Source organism: Natrix helvetica (assembly GCF_964273705.1).
Source record: "Natrix helvetica genome assembly, chromosome: 1".
Classification (NCBI taxonomy): domain Eukaryota; kingdom Metazoa; phylum Chordata; class Lepidosauria; order Squamata; family Natricidae; genus Natrix; species Natrix helvetica.
In genome coordinates this window covers 110,496,016-110,515,849 of record NC_138548.1, presented here as the reverse complement: position 1 = coordinate 110,515,849, position 19,834 = coordinate 110,496,016, and the positions used below count along the sequence as shown (strand labels likewise).

Sequence of the window (19,834 nt, the reverse complement as noted above, 5' to 3'; positions counted from 1 at the left end):
AAGTTTGGACACCCCTGCCCTACTCAAATCAAACTTTGAATGGCTTTGGGTGTTTGTTTTTTTAATTTGTAGGCAGCCCATTAAAATTCTTTAATATGTATGTGCTAAATATGTTACTCTCATTTCAATTGATCCGTTTAAATCTTAGGATCTATAAATTAGCAGCCAAATGCTGGGCTACAATTCCCAGAATTCTCAAATGTATTGGTCTACAGTGCTTAAACTCCTAGCAAACATAGTCTTTATTCCCTTTATTTTTAGGTTATGGTTCAAGATATCTAGATGGTACCAGGTTAAGCCTGTCAACTAATATTTACAGGAGGACCTTTTGTCCTCAGATGAGATGCCCCAGACTATGAGTTCATTTAGCTTTTATTTTAAAAACATACGTAGATGTATGTATGTTGGATACATCTTGGATATAGTACATCCTTCTTGTAACTAATACGGGTTTTTTTCATTCAACTTTGAAACTTTACTCATCATAATATCAGAAATTGGACCAAATCATTACAGCTACAACACAGCCTTTAATATTTTCAGTTTGTTAGGAATATGCTTTCTTGTAAACCAAGCTTTCACAAATACACAGTGACTATTAGTAAATCCCAATAGATGAAAAAGAGCTCTCATTCACATCCAAAATACCTATAAGCTTAAGAGAAAGCTTAAGAGAAAGAAGGACTAGGGGAGTAGTTTAGCTTAAGAGAAAGAAGGACTAGGGGAGACATGATAGCATTATTCCAATATCTCAGAGGTTGCCACAAAGAAGAGGGAGTCAAACTATTCTCCAAGGCACCTGAGGGTAGAACAAGAAGCAATGGGTGGAAACTAATCAAGGAGAGAAGCAATTTAGAACTGAGGAGGAATTTCCTGACAGTTAGAACAATTAATCAGTGGAACAGCTTGCCTCCAGAAGTTGTGAATGCCCCAACACTGGAAGTCTTTAAGAAGATGTTGGATAGCTATTTGTCTGAAACGGTATAGGGTTTCCTGCCTAGGCAGGGGGTTGGACTAGAAGACCTCCAAGGTCCCTTCCAACTCTACTATTGTATTGTATTGTATAATATGATATTAAATTCATCCACCATCCACAATCCAACTGTAATTGCATGGGAGTATTAAACCCTCCCTTCACTTGCTATCATCATCCTCTTTTAACAACCCCATAATCCCTTGTGGGGTGGAGTCTGGGCAAGTGAATGCAGATGAGTTTACTGGCTGGATGCGCTTCCTGACGCCTGCGTGGAGGTTTTTTTAGCAGATATATTCTCAGTGTGACCAGAGAGAGAAATATCTGCCTCTACGTAGGATCGAACTCACAGCCTCCTGAGTATGAGGCAAGGGCTCCACTTCTAGGCCAGTGTACCACTCCCTTCCTTCACTTGCTATGGCCTGAAAAAAATAGTTCCTTTAAGAATAATATTTTTCCTGGAAGAAAATCCTTAATGACATTTCCAGTAGGTAGAAATCAACTTCACAGGAAGGTAAAACTACATTTATTGACATGGGCTACAGTAAAGAATTTTTCAAGTCTCATTGTGCTGGCCCCTTTCTTATACCCCAGTGAGTTGAGGAGGCATCTGCCTGAGCTGCTTCCAAATGTTGTTCTGGACATAAAACATATTTCAAGTCCTTTGGTCTACAAAACAATTCCTGCATCCTTCCACCAGCATCAGCTTCCATATACTTCACACCTACAGATGCAGGTAGTCCTTGACTTAACAGTCATTCACTAGTGACCATTCAAAGTTACAAAGGCATTGAAAAAAGTGACATAACTTGTCTTGGCATTCATAACTGTTGCAGTATCCCCCATGGTCATGTGATAAAAGTTTGAGCAATTGGCAACCACCATGCATTTACAGAGGGATGTGTTGGCTCAGTGGCTAAGATGCTGAGCTTGTCGATCCCTAGCACTGCGTAACGGAGTGAGCTCCCATTACTTGTCCCAGCTTCTGCCAACCTAGCAGTTCAAAAGCACTTAAAAAATGCAAGTAGAAAAATAGGGACCACTTTGGTGGGAAGGTAACAGTGCTCCATGTGCCTTCAGCGTTTAGTCATGCCGGCCACATGACCACGGAGAAATCTTCGGATGTTCCGACCTAGGCTTCCTGATACGAAACCCTCTTTTTATTTCAAAGTCTGTGAATTATTTTCATTCACAGCCTGTAATGAGTCACAAATAGTTATAAAGAGTCTGACAGTACTCTGCCAAAGTCTTTCGGGATAAGGCTGATAAGCACCCACCTTTACCTTCTTTGAAACACTGCCAAAGATTTAATTGGCAATTAGCTTGCAAAGCCACATGTAGCAAAGAGTCAAAACGGAGCTTCAGAATGTAAACTGACCAGCATTAACAAAGTTGCTTCACAGGACATAAAGGAAGAGCAAAGGCACGTGAGCCTTTGCTCTTCCTTTATGTCCTGAAAAGAGCCAATCACCTCCAAGCCTTACTCCCAAGTCGTCCCTTTTGTCTTAACTGTTTTTACCTTCTGGCAGCTCTCCCCCTGTTCCTCTGTCTCGCTGATGTCCGACTCTGGAGTCTCCAGAGGCAGCACATAACTCCCAGGTGGCCGTGGCTGCCTCTCTGCCTCTGACGCAGAGCTCTCGTCCAAGCCTTTCCCAGACTCCAGGTCTGGCCCCTTGTTCCTCCCCAACCTCCCCACTGTCTGACTCTGCTGCCTGCTCTGTAGGCGGCCAGTAGACCACAACATTGGACAGCACTGACTCTTCAGCTTAAAAACGGAGATGAGCACTGCCCCTAGATCCGGAAACAACTAGCCCTCATGTGCAGGGGAACCTTTACCTTTTACCTTATGTCAGGGGTGTCCAAACTTGGGAACTTTAAGACTTGTGGACTTCAACTCCCAGAGTTGAAGTCCACAAATCTTAAAGTTCCCAAGTTTGGACACCCCTGCCTTATGTATTTACAATCATTGCAGGGTCATGTGATCTCCATTTGCCACCTTCCCAGCTGGCTTCCAACAAAAAAAAGGAAGCCAGATTCACTTAACAACCATATGATTCACTTAAGAACTGCAGTGATTCACTTATGGCAAAAATGGTAAAATCGGGCATAACTGAGTTAACTGCCTTGCTCAGCAACAGAAATTCTGTTCTCAGTTCTGGTATTAAGTAGACGACTACCTGTATTTAGCATTTGTTCATAGTCTGACATTTTCATTTTGCTACTGCTGAGCTTTTCTAAAGTTAAGCTGTCCTAGCAGAAAGTTATAAACGACATGGGATGAATAACAGATGTTTTTACTGATGGGTTTTGCTGCTTTCTACATTTCAGATTCAGAAGGGAGAAATCAAGACTTCTTTACATGATACCAATTTACTCTTTCTTTTAAAAGCTCTTGTGTTTATCTTCCACTTTTTTTCTCTTTTTTAAGGATGGGGCTTTATCTTTTGGCAGGATTTGTGTAGAAATTACAGTATGCCTCTGAATTATATATAAGAAAGGGACTGAGATTAAAAAATAAAAAAGGACATCAGAGGAAAGGAATTTTTATTTGTATGTTTTATCCAGTTTCTTCAAAAATAAATATCCTAACCTAAATTGAATTAGAATTAATTTTTGTTTGTTTGTTTTAGTGTTATTTTATATTCTGGAAGTATATAAATATTTGTTCTATTTCTGGAGCAAATAAACCAAACGCGTTTTAAAAAACCAAATGTTCATGGAAAACTTCTTAAAAGTCAAACAGCTACTTAAGCAAGAGCATTATACAATATATAATTTAGCATAAATGTTGTACCAATAGAAGGGAATATATGTAGCTTAGAGTTAAACCGTGGAGTTCTCATTGTTCTGAGAACTTAGTTGTTTGGAGATATTTTACCCAACTAGAGAACATCATTATCTAATCATCACTTAGACTTATATACCGCTTCCTAGTGCTTTTACAGCTCTCTAAGTAGTTTACAGAGTCAGCCTATTCCCCCCAACAATCTGGGTCCTCATTTTACCGACCTCAGAAGGATGGAAGGCTGAGTCAACCTTGAGCCAGTGAGATTTGAACTAATGAACTGCAGCTGGCAGTCAACTGAAGTAACTTGCAGTGCTGCACTCTAACCACTGTGCCACCTTAGCTCTTAGCTAGATGGACGTTGAAATGTTTCCAATTAACAACTAAGGTCAGAAAAAATCAAGAACTCTATATGAATGTAGTAGAAATGTAGGATGTAACAAGATTTAAAAAAAAAACATGACAGGACATGGGAGTTTGGTTAGAAAGAAAAAAAGCATGAACATGCCATAATTGTATGAAAGTTATTTTGTGCAAGAAACAAATGCTTTTCAACTGGTGGTTTTCTTCTTGTAATTTGTCATAGTTTTCATACCTCATTTTCCCATTTCCCTTCAATATTTATTATTTTTTTCTGCATAGTTCCTTGTCTGGCTTTGATTAGAATAATTCAGAAACTGGATAAAAATGTCCCTGTATAAACATATCAGGCAATTCTTACTCCAAAGCAAGTTGTCTATTTTAAGGCTGGTGTTATTAAATGTTGCTTTCATTTAACAGGGAGGAAGGACAGAGCTTTGCTTTAAGATGATTGATTTTGAACTGAATGAATAATATAACATGTTTTCCCAATCACTTGTATTCTTTAGATGTTTTGTGCATTCAGAAGCAGAATGATTGGTTTTTTGAAGTTAGACTATGTACTGTACAAAGTATTACCTCCAAAAAGCAATGAACTTTTTACTGCTGAAATATCACCACAAAACCAAAATTAAAAAAGGCAGTAAGGGCAATGTAAGACTGAATTCTTTGACATCATATATAATGTATGGGGTTAGGGTTAGGGTTAGGGTTAGGTATCTCGATTTTGAGAACTAGATGCAGTCATTAAAATAAATTATTGTCTTCTGGATATTATTCCAAAACTTTCATGCAGCCTGCTCTTTTATTTTTCTGAACTTTTTTCCTCCTAAGTAAAATTAGTTTGTCAAAGAATATGTCTTTATGATATGTCAAAAGTGTAATTCATATATTTGATTTCATAAACCTATGTATGTATATAAATATATAAATATATATATTTGGTTTTAGCAAACGAAATAAAATTTATTCTGTTCTTGTTTCTTGTTTTCATCTTTTGTCCCCTGCTTACTTCCTGCTTTGCTATATTTAGAGAAGAAACCCAGAGCACCAGTACCACAGTAAGTTTAGGACATGTTTAATGGAGAAATATTATAGCCATTCTTGACTTTGGTTTTAAATGTTTATGGTTCATGTATTGGAAATGAGGATAACCAGTTAGATATTTGGTGTCTTTCACATTTAGTTAGCTATATTTATCTGTAATTTCCACATATTTCATACTTCATTTTAGGATGAAATGCAAATATCTTTTTTGAATAAAAAAGAAGTTTTCACAATTAGATGTACATATGGTCCATCCAGTAATACACATAGAATTAATATTCTGTGAGATCCTCAGTCATCCAGGTCATGGATGTCCCAAAGATGCTTTTTCAGGAGGCAACTGGACTTTGTTGTTTTTTCTTGTGAAGATATTTTGCTTCTCATTCAAGAAGATTCTTCAGCTCTGACAGGATAGTGGGGAATGGAAGGATTTATATTTCTTGCAGACAGCTGGTAATCTGCATCCTTTTAGAGCAGGGTTAGGATTAGGGTACTCCCTGGTCTTGCCTTCCTCTGCTGGAGACTATGGATCTCCCCAGCCCTGCCTGAGCCACCACAGGTGCCCCTAACGAGTGATGTTGAGCTGGCCATGCCCCCCCCCCTCCGAGGTCAAACACATGGATATGGTGTGACGGTTGTTCTTAACCTCAGACTTGCAGATGTTTTGTGACTATAAATTCCAGAAAGCCCAGCTGTTAATTCTGTTGATTAGAGATTATGGAATTACAATCTCCATACATCTAGAAGGCACCAGATTGGGGAAGACTCATTTGGGGACTGATTGCATAAATTTTTCTCTAATGTTTTGAAGAATGATATGAGAAAAACAACAACAAGCTGTTTGGTAAAGTAGGATGTCACACAAAAAGTACAGAGGTTCATTCACTTTTTCCACTACATATTAATTAAATGAGAGATATACAATATCTTCGTCCAGATTCATTTCTAGAGAACTAATGCTTTCAACAGACAAAAAAATTCCAATTTAATCATCATTATTACATTTACACTTTTAGAACTTGTCAAACTATACCTGATGCTTCTCTAGCTAATAGAATTGGAATGGATAATATATAAAATGAATGTTTTGTACTGGAGGAAAAATGTGATTGTTGCTAGATAGTGCATCAAAGCCATTAACGGTTTTGAATTCAACTTTCCAAATCCTGAACTATTTTCTCAAATAGTATTTGGGCAGATTTATTTCAGTTAAATTGTGATGCAAGCAAATCTTTCAAAACATTTCTCTTCCCTTTACTTCTGAAATATTTTTTTCCTCAGGAACTTATGTGTTTTTCTTCTTTCTCTTAACATCAACAAAGGTTGACTGCACCTAAGATCCCAGAGGGCGAAAAAGTAGACTTTGATGTGAGTATTACTTGTTCTTCCAGTGAATCTCTTGTCTTGCCAGTCTAAATTTTAGACAAGAAAGTGGTTTTCATCACAGTATAAAAATCATTTCTGAATAAGTTCCGCAACTATGAGAAGATAGAACTGATGCAACTGATTGAAGTTTCAGTCAATGGGAATGTGTAAACTTTTTCTGTGGGGGGGAATCTATGCCATCCCAATGATTATACTTGGTGTCATTGAACCTTGGTTCCTCTCCTTTCTTTCCCCAGGATATTCAGAAGAAGAGGCAGAACAAAGACTTGGTTGAGCTTCAAGCCTTAATTGATAATCACTTTGAAAGCCGGAAAAAAGAAGAAGAAGATATAATGGCTCTTAAAGATAGAATTGTAAGTTTTCCTCAAGTAGTCAACTATTGTAAAGTCTTCAGCATGAGCATAGACCATGAATTAAATTAAATGTTAAGGGAGCCAATGATATTTTTTGGTGAACATAAGTTGAATGTAAGAATTTTTATGAGTAGTCATGTTTTCTTCTAAGTGTCTATATGCCCGTTCATACAGCTTGAAAAGACAATATATAATTCTTACACAAATGGTGTTACTTGTCATTTAGGACCTAAGAAAAGTAATCCTTTTACTGCAGACTTGATTTCATTGAGGGCCGCACCAGGGTTGTGTTTGACCTTAGGGGGGATGTGGTTGGTGTGGGCATGGCCAGCTCAACCTCACTCATGTCAGGGGCACCTGTAGGGCTCGGGCGGGGCTCGGGAGACCCATTATCTCCAGCAGAGGAAGGAAAGACTAGGGAGCCATACCCTTGTCCTTCAGACAAGCTTTGCCGTCTCATCTCAGGCCACACAGAGGACCCGCGGATGGGGTGCAGGCTGTCCAGAGCTCTAGGCAGCAGAGGGCAAGTGCTCAGTCCTGCCCTCAAGCTCCCACAGCCCAGCCCAGCCCCATTTCCCTGAGGCGGTGCCCAGCTGCGCTTACCTCTTTGAGGCTGTTGCTGCTGTGCTCACTCTCCTTGGCCGGCTTGCTCATGGTGCGTGTGGACTGGCAAAGTGTGTGGGTCAGAGAGAAGCCTATTCCCTCTCCACACAAGGAGACCGGGCTTTGTAACCAAAGCATCCTCAGCGATATGATGGGAGACCACCAGGAGAGATCAGAAGGAGGGAACAAGGGGATGGTGAAAGGGCAGCAGGACTGCTGATAGGCAAGTGATAATGCAGGACCTTCCTTCCTTCCTCTCTCCCTCTTTCCCTCCCCTCTCCTCCCCTTCTCTTCTTTTTCCTTCCCTCTTCATTCTCCTTTCTTCTTCATTCTCCTCTTTCCTTCTTTTTCCTTCCTTGCTCTCTTTCCATCTTTCCTTCTTTTATTTTGTCTTTCCTCTTTCCCTTTCTCCTTTCCTGTACCTTCTTGGATGCCCAAATGCAAAAGGGGAAACATTTTTCCTTTCCCTTTGCTTTTAGTTTGTTTTGCTAGCCAGTGCCAATGAAAATGGAGCCATGGGGGGGGGGTCATTTTCGCCTGGACGCAGTGGTGAAATGTAATTTTTTTTCCTACTGGTTCTGTGGGCATGGCTTGGTGAGGGTCATGTGCCTGGGTGGGTGTGGCTATGTAGTCATGTGACTGGGGGGGTCAAAAGACAGAAACTCACAATGTCCTGCTGGAGCAGGCGGTTGGACAAGATGACCTCCAGGTCCCTTCCAGCCCTGGATTGCTATGCTCTTTCAAGGTATCCTCTGAAGCTGTGTCTAGTGCCAGGTTTATGGTCCTGCCTCCCTCCCTCCCTCCCTCTTTCTTTTTTTCTTTCTTCCTCTCTTTCCTCTGTTTTTTCTCCCATCCCTTTCTTTCCTTCTTTCTTTCCTTTCTTTCTTTCCTTCTTTCCTTCTTTTTTCTTTCTTTCCTTCCTTCCTTCCTTCCTTCCTTCCTTCCTTCCTTCCTTCCTTCCTTCCTTCCTTCCTTTCTTTCTTTCTTTCTTTCTTTCTTTCTTTCTTTCTTTCTACTCCCCACCCCCATTTTTGGCTAGCAGGCCTCAGTGAAGCCTCCTGGGAGCAAAAATGGACCCCAAATGCTAAAAAAAAGTAAAAAAAAAAAGTTCCTACCATCAAGCAGCACAGCTGATCATTGGAACTTTTGTTTACTTTGTTAAGCATTTTTTTTTACTACCGGTTCGAACGAACAGTAGCATTTTTTTACTACCGGTTTGGGTGAACTGGCCTGAACCAGTAGCATTTCACCCCTGCCTGGACTGCTGCCTTCTACCAGCAAAAATGGAGCTCTGGGTGTTTGTGTGCATGTGCCCCCACCCCTCCGGCCCCGTTTTGGGCCTGGACAGCCTCCTGCAGCCCTCTGCCAGCGACAACAGGCTCTGTTTTTGTTGGCAGATGCACCGCAGTCTGGTCCTACGCTGTTTCCATGGAAGCCCTGCGGGCCAGATCTAAGCATCCTATGGGCCTTGAGTTTGACACCCCTACGGAAAGAGTGGAGTAGAGGAGACTGCTGCGTTTATATAATCTCCCTCTGATTTTATCTACAGGTAGTCCTCGACTTACGATCACAGTTGAACTCAATATTTTATGTTGCTAAGCAAGACATTCGTTAAGTGTGTTTTGCCCATTTTACGACCTTTCTTGTCACAGTTATTAAGTGAATCACTGCCGTTGAGTTAAGTTAGTAACACAGTTAAGTGAATCTGATTTCCTCATTGGTTTTGCTTGTCAGAAGGTCGCGAAAGGTGATCACATGACCCTGGGACACTACTAATAAATATGAGTCAGCTGCCAACTGTCTGAATTTTGATCATGATGCTGCAACGGCTGTGTGAAAAATGTCCATCAGTCACTTTTTTCAGTGACATTGTAACTTTGGTCACTAAATGAACTGTTGTAAGTCGAGGAGTACCTTTATATCAACTTAAAAACATTTTTGTCATAACAGAATAATAGTGTTGGGAGGGACCTTGGAGATCTTCTAGTCTAACCCCCTGCACAACCAGGAAATCTTATATCATTTCAGATATAATGATTGTCCAATTTCCTCTTAAAGACTTCCAGTGTTGGTGCATTCACAACTTCTGGAGGCAAGCTGTTCCACTGATTAATTGTTCTAACTGTCAGGAAATTTCTCCTCAGTTCTAAGTTGCTTCTCTCCTTGATTAGTTTCCACCCATTGCTTCTTGTTCTACCCTCAGGTGCCTTGGAGAATAGTTTGACTCCCTCTTCTTTCTGGCAATCCCTGAGATATTGGAACACTGTTATCATGTCTCCCCTAGTCCTTCTTTTCATAAGACTAGACATACCCAGTTCCTGCAACCATTCTTCATATGTTTTAGCCTCCAGTCCCCTAATCATCTTTGTTGCTCTTCTCTGCACACTTTCTAGAGTCTCATCTTAATACTGTTCACTATTTAATTTCAACTGTTCATTCTCAGGAACATTTTTCAAAGCGTTTTGTTCTGGAACCGAATACAGTTCTAATCAAATTGCTCCCCTTTCTTTGCAACGCACAGGAAAAACGTAGAGCTGAGAGGGCTGAGCAGCAAAGAATCCGAGCTGAGAAAGAAAAGGAGCGTCAGGCCAGACTTGCTGTGAGTTTATCTACAACCTTTCGTCATTGGTATCTCAATCGTTCTCCTCAATGTAAAGTGATCTGTTAAGAGTTATGACAATTACTTTTGGCTTTATCTCACCCCTTCCCAAAAAAAGTATGTCCCAGACCCAAATGCTCTGTTCTGCCTTTGCGAGTCCCAGGTATGAACCAGTGTTTGTTCCTACTATCTTTTCACAGGAGGAAAAGGCAAAGAGAGAGGAAGACGATGCCAAGAGGAGGGCTGAAGATGATTTGAAGAAGAAGAAAGCCCTCTCCTCTATGGGTGCCACATACAGCAGCTATCTGGCGAAGGTAAAATCTACTGCTCATTCTTGATCACATTCTGGCAGAGAAAGCCAGAATGTGATCAAGAATGAGCATCACTCATCTGAAACTTACCCAAGGATTTCTTGGAATTCTTTAATTTTCAAGTGGCAAAAACCTTTTCAAGAAGAGACCAAAGAACTTCACCACAGGAAGGAACTACTAGTGTCTATTTTCTATTCATTCTCTCTCTCTCTCTCTCTCTCTCTCTCTCTCTCTCTCCCCCTCCCTCCCTCCCTCCCTCCCTCCTCTCTCTCTCTCTCTCTCTCTCTCTCTCTCTCTCTCTCTCTCTCTCTCTCTCTCTCTCTCTCTCTCTCTCTCGGCTAGAGGGATAGTATCTCACAATTTCTCTTTAGCTTTGATCTAATGGTTCTTCAGCCCTGAGGGATACGCCTTATGGTTTATAGAGCATTTCCTGCAATGAATCAGAAAGACATGTAAAATAGGCATGCTGGCAAATTCTTAGAAACAATTATTTTAGTAGTAACCTGATGGCATCTGAATATACCAGATTACAATCCAGGCACTAAGTTTAGTCCATTGATGGAGGATGATATGCATTGTGATCAAGCACTTTCACAATTGAGGATTACTGCTCTCCTGGCAGGTTTTGATGTTCTTCATTAATTCCTTCTATGGGATGCACCTGGTGATTATTTGTTTATTTATACTCCATAAATATATCCAACACACCTTCCTCCTCCTATTTTCCCCACAACAACCAACCCTTTGAGGTGAACTGGGATCTGAGAGAGTGACTGGCCCTAGGACACCTAACTGGTTTTCATGACTAAGGCAGGACTTGAATTCGTAGACTGTTGCTTTCTAACCTGGTGTCACTAGATCAAACAGGCTCTTTAATAATCTTTAAACTCGTTCTGCACAGGCTGATCAAAAGAGAGGAAAGAAACAAACTGCAAGGGAACTGAAGAAGAAAATTTTGGCAGAGAGACGCAAACCTCTGAATATCGATCACCTTAGTGAAGACAAACTGAGGTAATATATATATATATATATATCCCCATCTCCCCCACTACCTCTTGTACTATGGTACATACAAGATTAAGCTTGTGCTGACATTTGTTTTAGCACTTTTTGTGGTATTAAAAATAGGAGATGATATTTAAGAAAAAGACATTTGTTATTATTCAGGTAATTATTTAATTCTGATGAATTTTATCAAATTTGATTTAACATTAATATATATTAAACTTCAATGGATAATGTAAAAATAATACATATAGTAAGAAAAAGAATAAATTAAATTATAACTTCTGCCTCCAGTTGCAACATGAGTGAATTAGTTTAAAAAATAAAAAAATTATGAAAAAATGTATTTAATGAAAATCTACGAATATATATATATATATATATATATATATATATATATATATATATATATATATATATATATATATATATATATATATATATATATATATATATATATATATATATATATATATATATATATATATATATATATATATATATATATATGTATGTATGTATATGTATTTGTGTTACAACCCTGGTTTTCTGCCTGCATGGTCTTCTGTGATGAGCCGAAGGACAGAAAGAGGGAATAGTGACCTTCCTCCCATATTTAGGCATACCAGGGGTTGTAACACAAATACATACCTATTTCCCTGGCTCAAATGATAAGGAGGCGAACCTGTGGCTTAGTGGCTAAGACTCCTGCCTAAGATATAATACAGCCCAGGTTCAAATCCCAGTAAGGATATGGCTAGCTGATGAGAGCTAATTAGCTCGAAATAGATCTATACTAGTCTCCCTTTATTTATTTATCAGTACAAATACAACACGTATGTATGTATGTATGTATGTATGTATGTATGTATGTATGTATAGAGATATAGTTCTCACAAAGGCATATGAAATATTTCTGAATAAGATTAGCAGTTATGAAAGCAGGGAATAAGAACAAATAAACAAGTATTTCAAAGGGGGAAAGTAAACAATAAGATTCCTCCAAGTATCTGTATTGGGTCCAAGATACTTCTGGGTTTTTTTTCCATTAAGTATCTAGAGATAGGGTAAGTAATGAAGTGGTCAGGGTCTCTATTGATATTTAGGTGTTCAAATAATTCCACACAAGGAAAAGTTACATGGCGGATTGATGAAATCCACAAACTAGAATTGTTCAGTTGTGTTGGACTTTCATTTGAATAGTCTCCCAACCAGTTTAACCATTAATTTAAGAAACATTGAGCTTATGTAAATATGTCTCTTTGCAGTTGCTAATTGTTTGAGTTGTATATCATTCTTTGTGATATCTCCACTTTTTCACAAATAAAAAGGGAGAAAGCCAAAGAATTGTGGGACTCGCTGTATGAGCTGGAGACGGAAAAATATGAATATTTAGAGAAGATCAAGAGGCAAAAATATGATGTGAGTAGAAAAAGAGATCTTGGCTTTGGTTTTTGTTTTATCTTCAGGGTGAAATCAGTTATATTTCTAAGGGAGACCTGTGCTGAAGACCATAGAAGACCATTAAATCCCATATACTATTCTGAATGTTTATCAACAAAATTCAGTTTTTCGTTCAAGAGTGATAACTTCTCAATTGTACACCTAGGGTGGATTTCTGCCTTCTAGTTAAAATATGTCCTATGCCTGAAAATATTATGAAATAACATTGTCATTTTAATTAATATGCCCATCTTTCTTTGTGAAGCATCTTCCAAAACCAGATGGCTTATTCATGATGTTAAACCCCATCACAGCCAAGCCAAGCAGGGGAGCCAACAATCTGTGTAACTCCTAGGGCTTAGGCAGTATCAGCACTGCACTGAAATACCTATGAGACTAATAATGAACCCATTTCTGATGTCCCCAGCCTCTATTAATTCTCCAGCCTTATCTTCATGTGAATTTATGCAGGCAGAAAAGCCAGCACCATTCTCTTCTGTTGTCTGGAGAATGCTACAAGATAATCACCACTTTTTTTTTAAAAAAAAGAGTATAGATTATATCTTCTTCATATTGTGTGGAAGAAAATACTTCAACTTTGTCGACAAACTGTGAGCATGGTTATAACCCCTCTACCTATGTTTTAATTCTGTTATTGTAGATAGAGCCAAATAATTTGCCATATTTAATTGCTCATGCTACATGCTTTACACTCTACAGTATCTGGGGGTGGGGTGGGTGGGAGAGACACAAAAACTTGAATTTAGGAATAAAAGAAGAACTGGTGGATTGCAGAAATGTTATTTCTCTGCCGTACTTGGAATTTGATTTTAGAAACAGGGAAGCATAAGGCAACCCCCTTACACCAGTTGCCTGCTTTTATGTTGAGATCATCCTTTATAATACACTCACAAAACAATGAGAGAGTTCTGACAGAGTTAAAAGGTGAATGCTTGTCTCTTACTGAATACCTATTCCCAAAAAAAAAAAAAAAAACCACCAACCCTCAATTTGTTAAGAACCCAAAGCCAATAATGATCTTAATCTTTCTTAGATTGTATCACTACGTTGCAGGGTGGAGGCACTGTCCAAGTTGTAAGTACAATGAGTTCACCCAGGTGATATAAGCAGCAAAAGATTTTTACATGCATGAGCCTCCTGCATGTTGGGAGTCTGTAAATTCTAAATTTGCATAGATAAACGACAGGCTGGCATTCAATTCCTGGCTTGAAACAAAACAAGAAATAGCCACATTTCTTCCTCTCTTTTTTTTTTCTCATCAACCTTTACTGCCTTAATTCAGAAGTAGCTGAATAGAGATTTAATGTTGTATTCTGTAGATCAGCCTTTCTCAGCGTGATGTGTTGGATTTCAGCTCCTATAATCTAGGAAGCATAGCCAAAGATAGTAGAGGGCAGCAGCTGGGAAAGATTGTGGCCGGTCATTCAAATCAGCGTTTCTCAACTTTAAGATGTATAGATTTCAACTCCCAGAATTCCCTCGCTAATGTTGGAAAACATTGTTCTAAATGAATACAGGACAATGGGAATAAAAAGTGATACCAGCAGAAAAATCAGTTCACGAGGGTGATCTCTCCATCCAATTGTTATCTTAGTTTACTGCTTCATAGAATGACTGTAGTGTCATAAAAATCATTTCTATAGCTCAAGAGTTGGGAGGGAGGGATAAAAAAACACCAGACATTTTCAAGGTAATTATTTCTCTACCATCAGAGCAAATTATTGATGGCAATTGCCCACATGTCCAAAAAAGAAAAGAAAAATAAAATAAAATAAAAAAGACCGTCTCAAAGCTGCTTTTTTTTTTCTTCAAAAACCAAACTGTTTTTTTTTTTTTTGAGGAAGAAGAAGAAAATTCGCTTCTCATCCAATGATGAAGCTTCTTGGATGAGAAGCAAAACATTTTCGTCTTCTTCCTCAAGGAAAAGAAACAGTCCAATTGCCTTTTGGAGAAAAAAGAAAAAATCAACTGTGACCTGGGTGACTGAGAATCTCCTCACACATTTATAAAAATCCAGGTAAGAAAGATTAGCTAGGAGCTCAATGCACCGTTTGTTTGCTTATATTTATACAAAAAGCACACCAGAGAATAGGTGAGAGCCAGAAGACAAATCAGAGGCAAGTCTTTTCAGATTGGTCTTGCAAATTTAACTAAATCTGTTGGGTTATGTCGAAGATACGGAAGTGGCACCAGATGTCTGACAATTGAGTAAATTAACTGCAGATTATTGGAGCAGGCGTCAAAGAAGCAACCAGAGAAAACTGAATTGGGAGATGGCACGATTCTGAGCCAGCAAGGCAACATCTATGTTTTTTTTAAAAAAGAATTGTACAATTAAAGGGAAAATTGCTGTTACCCATAAGAACAATTGAGCTATACATGAATAGCAAGGAAATTTCACAAGAAAGCAAAATAAAGGAAGGACAGCTTTTAGAGCCATTTCTTGTCCAACTTTGTTAGCCAGGAAATCTAAGTGCCATGCCTATTGTTTATCTTACTTCACACGTAGAAAAGAAGGTAAGTCATAAGCACCAATGCTAGTCTGGTAAACAATGTTCCTTAATCAAACCCCTGGTTAAGAGGCAGACTCAGTATCAGTGCCCTCAGTTCCACAAGGCACGTGTTTGAAATCTACAAGTAAGCAAGTAAGTATATTGGGTAGCTGAGTTTTCCTTTTTCATGTTGTCCCGTTGCTTCCATGTTGGAGTCTCTTGTTTCTGCTTGTCATGGAAGAAAGTCCAACCCTGTGAACCCAAGATGATGAACAAGACATCTTATGGTTTTGAATATTGTGAATGTACAGTACAGGAAATTGTATTGCTGCAAAATAATGTTAGAACTGTTTAGAAGAAAAAAATTATGCTTAACTGGCCAGCTGTCTCTTAAGATGAAAGTAGCATGTTTATCACATAGCGAACAAAGCAATGGAAATATTAAGGATGATGCTGTCAATAATGGTAAAAAAATATTTTTTTCCTACTCCTCTTTATTTCTTTGAGTCAGAAATTATATTTTGATCTCTATTACAATTGAAGCATTTTCACAACATAAAATTGCAACTGCCCCAAACCTTGAAAACGGTTTTTAAATTTTCAGCATACTTCCTAGTCTGTTTTCCCTACAACCTGGAATATTTTCTCTTTTGCTCTTTGGAAAGCCCCACGTTGATTTGTGAAATAACAGGATCACTTTTAAATAAGAAATGTCTGTTCACAGCTGTAATAACCCAAAATTTGGTTTTTTTTTTAATTGGCCAGCCTTTATACTCACAGAATTCTAAGAACTGGTTTTCTTTAGTTTCTTTCCTTTGCCTAATGATTAAAATCACAAGCATAGAATTAAGTCAGCCATAAAAATGTTTTTTTTTCAGCTAGGCATTCACTCAAATGAATTCCTCTTGATTATTATGATTCACCCAAATGAATTAGTCTTAATTATTATGATACAGGAGTGGAAAACATAAAAAAATAATTGTGCTGATATGATAGCAAATGAAGTTTTAAATAATTTATCCAGTGGCAGCTTATAGGCTCTTTTAGAGTCATTCGGCCACTATGGTGCCAAAATAATAATGAGATAAGTTATATCTATGATGGTTGGTGATGCTATGAAGACACTTTAAAGCATGACTGAGGGCATAGCTTTATTTAGAAGGATTACTTCTTCAAATATTGCTGACAGCTTTTCTATTTTGATTTATGCTTAGGAAAATTTCTATTGCTGGAACAGATTTGTGGAATCTTCTTAATTTAATAGTAACCATCACATATTCTTTACTTCTCCCACCCTCTTTTTCTTTCATTTTACCTGAAGATGCTTTCATTATTTCAGTGTAGCACTTCCCAAGAATTCTACATTTCTTCAGTATTAACTTCAGGAATGAATTACTGCTGAGCAAATGTTTTCATTGCTTTACTTCTAGTTTTAGAGCCTTTCTATATCTAGCCCTTCATCAATGAAATAAATCAATACTCTTGACCTCTATCTACAATCTATATACATTTCAGCAACAATTGTTTTTATTATGGCTAATCTAAATCGGAATGTTTTCAAACTCTCGTTTCAGTTTTCAAAAAGTGAGGTTTTTCTCCCTTTGTTTTGGAAAAATAAGAAACCAAACTCAAATGAACAATATCAAGAGAGTGTTAAAAGAAAGCCAACTCAAACAAAATTGAGTGAGCTTGGAAAAATAACATACAGCCATGGATGTATGGACATACCCCCACAGCTATATAATAGATGTAATCTTGAGGTGAACAGAAAGTTGTACTTGGGTTTCATGTTTTACAACTTGATCACACTATGTAAGAAATGGGTTTTTTGGAGATGTCCTAAGTTAACTAGAGCTGTGCAAATTACTGACTTATAAAATGTACTTTAACACAGACACACACACACACACACACACACACACACACACACACACCCTTCATTGGAGATTTTTGTTCCTGTCACCATTTATGTTTTGAAAATGCTAAATTTTCAACCTCTTTGTTTCTTTTTTCATTCTCAACTCTCCCCTCTCCCTGCCCCTCCCCAAAAGTTTAGGATTCTACCTAGGCAGGCCTCAGTAACACCTTCCACTTTCCATTTACCTTTTTTCCCCATGCAGTTTAGCTTGAAACTGTTAATTTTTTCTTTTAGAAAGCTTTGCCAAAACCAGGTAGCTAGCAGAGATGGGAGGATGAATGGACTGATAGATCTCACACAATTTTTGTTAAGCCACTAGGCAGGAAGTATAAACAAAAATGAACGTAATTAGGAGGATGAGTTTGCAATACATGCTTTCAGAAACCTGGAACTTGATATAAAAAGGCAGAGATAATCTGTACTCCCCAATTCAACACTCCAAGAAGGAAAAATATATTAATGATCCTTGCCAGTTATTTAAAAGTTTGAGTTTAATTCAAATTACTGATAAAGTACATCACCAAACCATCTCCAGGTACTGTGTTATTTATACCTCCTATATTTTGTAAAAGTATAAAAGATGAAAAACAACTTAAGTACTTTGAACCTCAGTGTAGACATGCCCAGGAAAGGTGCTATATATTAGCTGGGGAAAAAAATCTGGGGGAAATCCATAATTGTCTTGGACAAGGATGAGGGGCTCCCAGTTTCTGAAGAGGTGTAAGATTTTTGTATGCCTCCTTTTTACATTAGTCAGGTTGCCTTGTCTGTAGACATTTCCTGCCTATTTATGCTTTGCAGTCAAAAAATTTCTGCTCTGCTGAATAAATTCTTTCAGTTTTTACTTCATTTGTGTGCATATTATTCTTGAGTCCACCAACCTCCTGGCCATATCTTACTGCGGCGAAACAGCTGGTAAATCCCTCTCTCCCTGATGGAAAGCAGGTCATTTTTAAAAACCTAGTCATATTTGTTTGCAGATTACCACCTTCAGAAATCGGATTGATCAGGCCCAGAAACAGTGAGTACCCAGATTACTTTTCCAGTCTGAAGACTGGAATATCCATCTGTTTGCAGTAGTCACTTCAGTCTTCTTCCATCTATTTCTTATTGGAAGGGAATGAAGTGGAAAAAGCACAGCCGCTGAAGCCCACTCTTTTCTTTCCTTTAAAAAATACTTTGGTGAAACTGAAATGAATCCATAATCCTCCCCCAAAATAACCCTCTTTTTCCCCAACAATCTTGGTGAGGCTCACCTGCCAATATACTACTCTTTGTGTTGGCATGGAAAGCATACTTTCCTAGATTGTAAGGAACAGGATTTAATAACACTAATATTCAATATTTGCCACTGCCACATGGACATCATGTGGCATGGCATGCCCAGTGATTCTTTTGATGCATCATATAATCTTATCTCCCTTCATCTAATTCAAATTATTCCCTGCTTGTTTTGTTCCATAGTTTCATTACTGCATGTGTCACTTTAGAAACCTAATGCTTTAGACACAAAGGCAGTGGAAGTGCGAAACAATGATCAAATAAAAGCAAGGGCTGAGAGGGTATAGTTCTAGAATAAATTACTGTATGAGAGGGCATGTACTCTCAAAACTTATCTTCTCATACAGGGAAGAAAAACCAGTGCATTGATATGCCTGGCTCTATAAAATGCATATGTCTAGATGTGTTGCTTATTTGCATCATATTATTTACATAATTCAATGAATGGTGCTTTGGGCTCATTTATAGCTCTTAATTGGCCCTTTTAATTCATAAAAAAGTATAATCCTTATTGCAGAACTGGAGGCAATTCAGACAAATCTGCTATTTTAAAAGCAGCAGGGCATGCTGAAGGTTATTTAGGATGATGTGCCTTTCTTTAGAAGACGAAACATAAAAAGAATACTGAACAAGAACTGAGCATGCTTGTGCTGGACCATAGTCTGTACAACAATTCTAAGAGGGTTGTTAAAGATTATGAGCTTCTTGAAATGAGCAGGCTGCAAAATCTTACAAAGAAATAATAAAAGGAAAAGAAACTAACAGAAAGAAGGTATACCAAATTTTTGTCAACTGCATCAATGAGATTTTTTATAATTGATACTTGCGGACATTACTGGAAGATATGGCAGCACATAAATATAAGTTTCTAGCCCAAGTGTCTATTATCATCAGATGACGCCCAAGAGCCAAGTGTCTCTGACAAAGACTGTTTTAAGGGGAGAAAAAGGCCTATGTTAAATGACAGGTAAAGTATTTGCTTGTTGTGTGTACAAATTGTGACGTCATTGACATGTTCCCATATGTGAAACTACCACTGAGAAAAATCACCGCTGTTATCATGTAAGCTTTAAATATATTCCTTTTATTGTTATATCTCATGTTCTATGGAAGAATTCATATTGGAAGTGCCCAAATAGCAAGTAATTTAAACTGCAGTTCCATCAAACACCTAGCTACTAATCCAAGTTAGCTTGTTGTGTAACTTATAAGTACCATCTAAGGATACATAGCATGCCAATAAGAGCATTGCAGCTG

The 19,834-nt window shown here is 38.1% G+C and overlaps 2 protein-coding genes across 5 annotated transcripts in view; one reads left to right on the top strand and one right to left on the bottom strand.

The window, feature by feature from the left end:
• Positions 1 to 19,834, bottom strand: part of PRR33 (proline rich 33) — a 92,697-nt gene that overhangs the window by 64,747 nt on the left and 8,116 nt on the right. The gene's annotated exons all lie outside the window — the stretch shown is intronic.
• TNNT3 (troponin T3, fast skeletal type) overlaps positions 1 to 19,834 on the top strand; it is a 37,208-nt gene that overhangs the window by 16,178 nt on the left and 1,196 nt on the right. For 3 of the 4 annotated variants that reach the window (XM_081935465.1, XM_081935463.1, XM_081935466.1), the window contains 8 exons: positions 5,152 to 5,179; positions 6,488 to 6,533; positions 6,788 to 6,904; positions 10,029 to 10,106; positions 10,307 to 10,420; positions 11,319 to 11,428; positions 12,754 to 12,844; positions 13,920 to 13,960. In XM_081935465.1, coding sequence (XP_081791591.1) covers positions 5,152 to 5,179; positions 6,488 to 6,533; positions 6,788 to 6,904; positions 10,029 to 10,106; positions 10,307 to 10,420; positions 11,319 to 11,428; positions 12,754 to 12,844; positions 13,920 to 13,960 — 625 coding nt within the window. Of the gene's footprint in view, positions 1 to 5,151; positions 5,180 to 6,487; positions 6,534 to 6,787; positions 6,905 to 10,028; positions 10,107 to 10,306; positions 10,421 to 11,318; positions 11,429 to 12,753; positions 12,845 to 13,919; positions 13,961 to 18,276; positions 18,318 to 19,834 lie in introns of all 4 variants that reach the window. The other variant, XM_081935464.1, reaches the window with a different exon arrangement.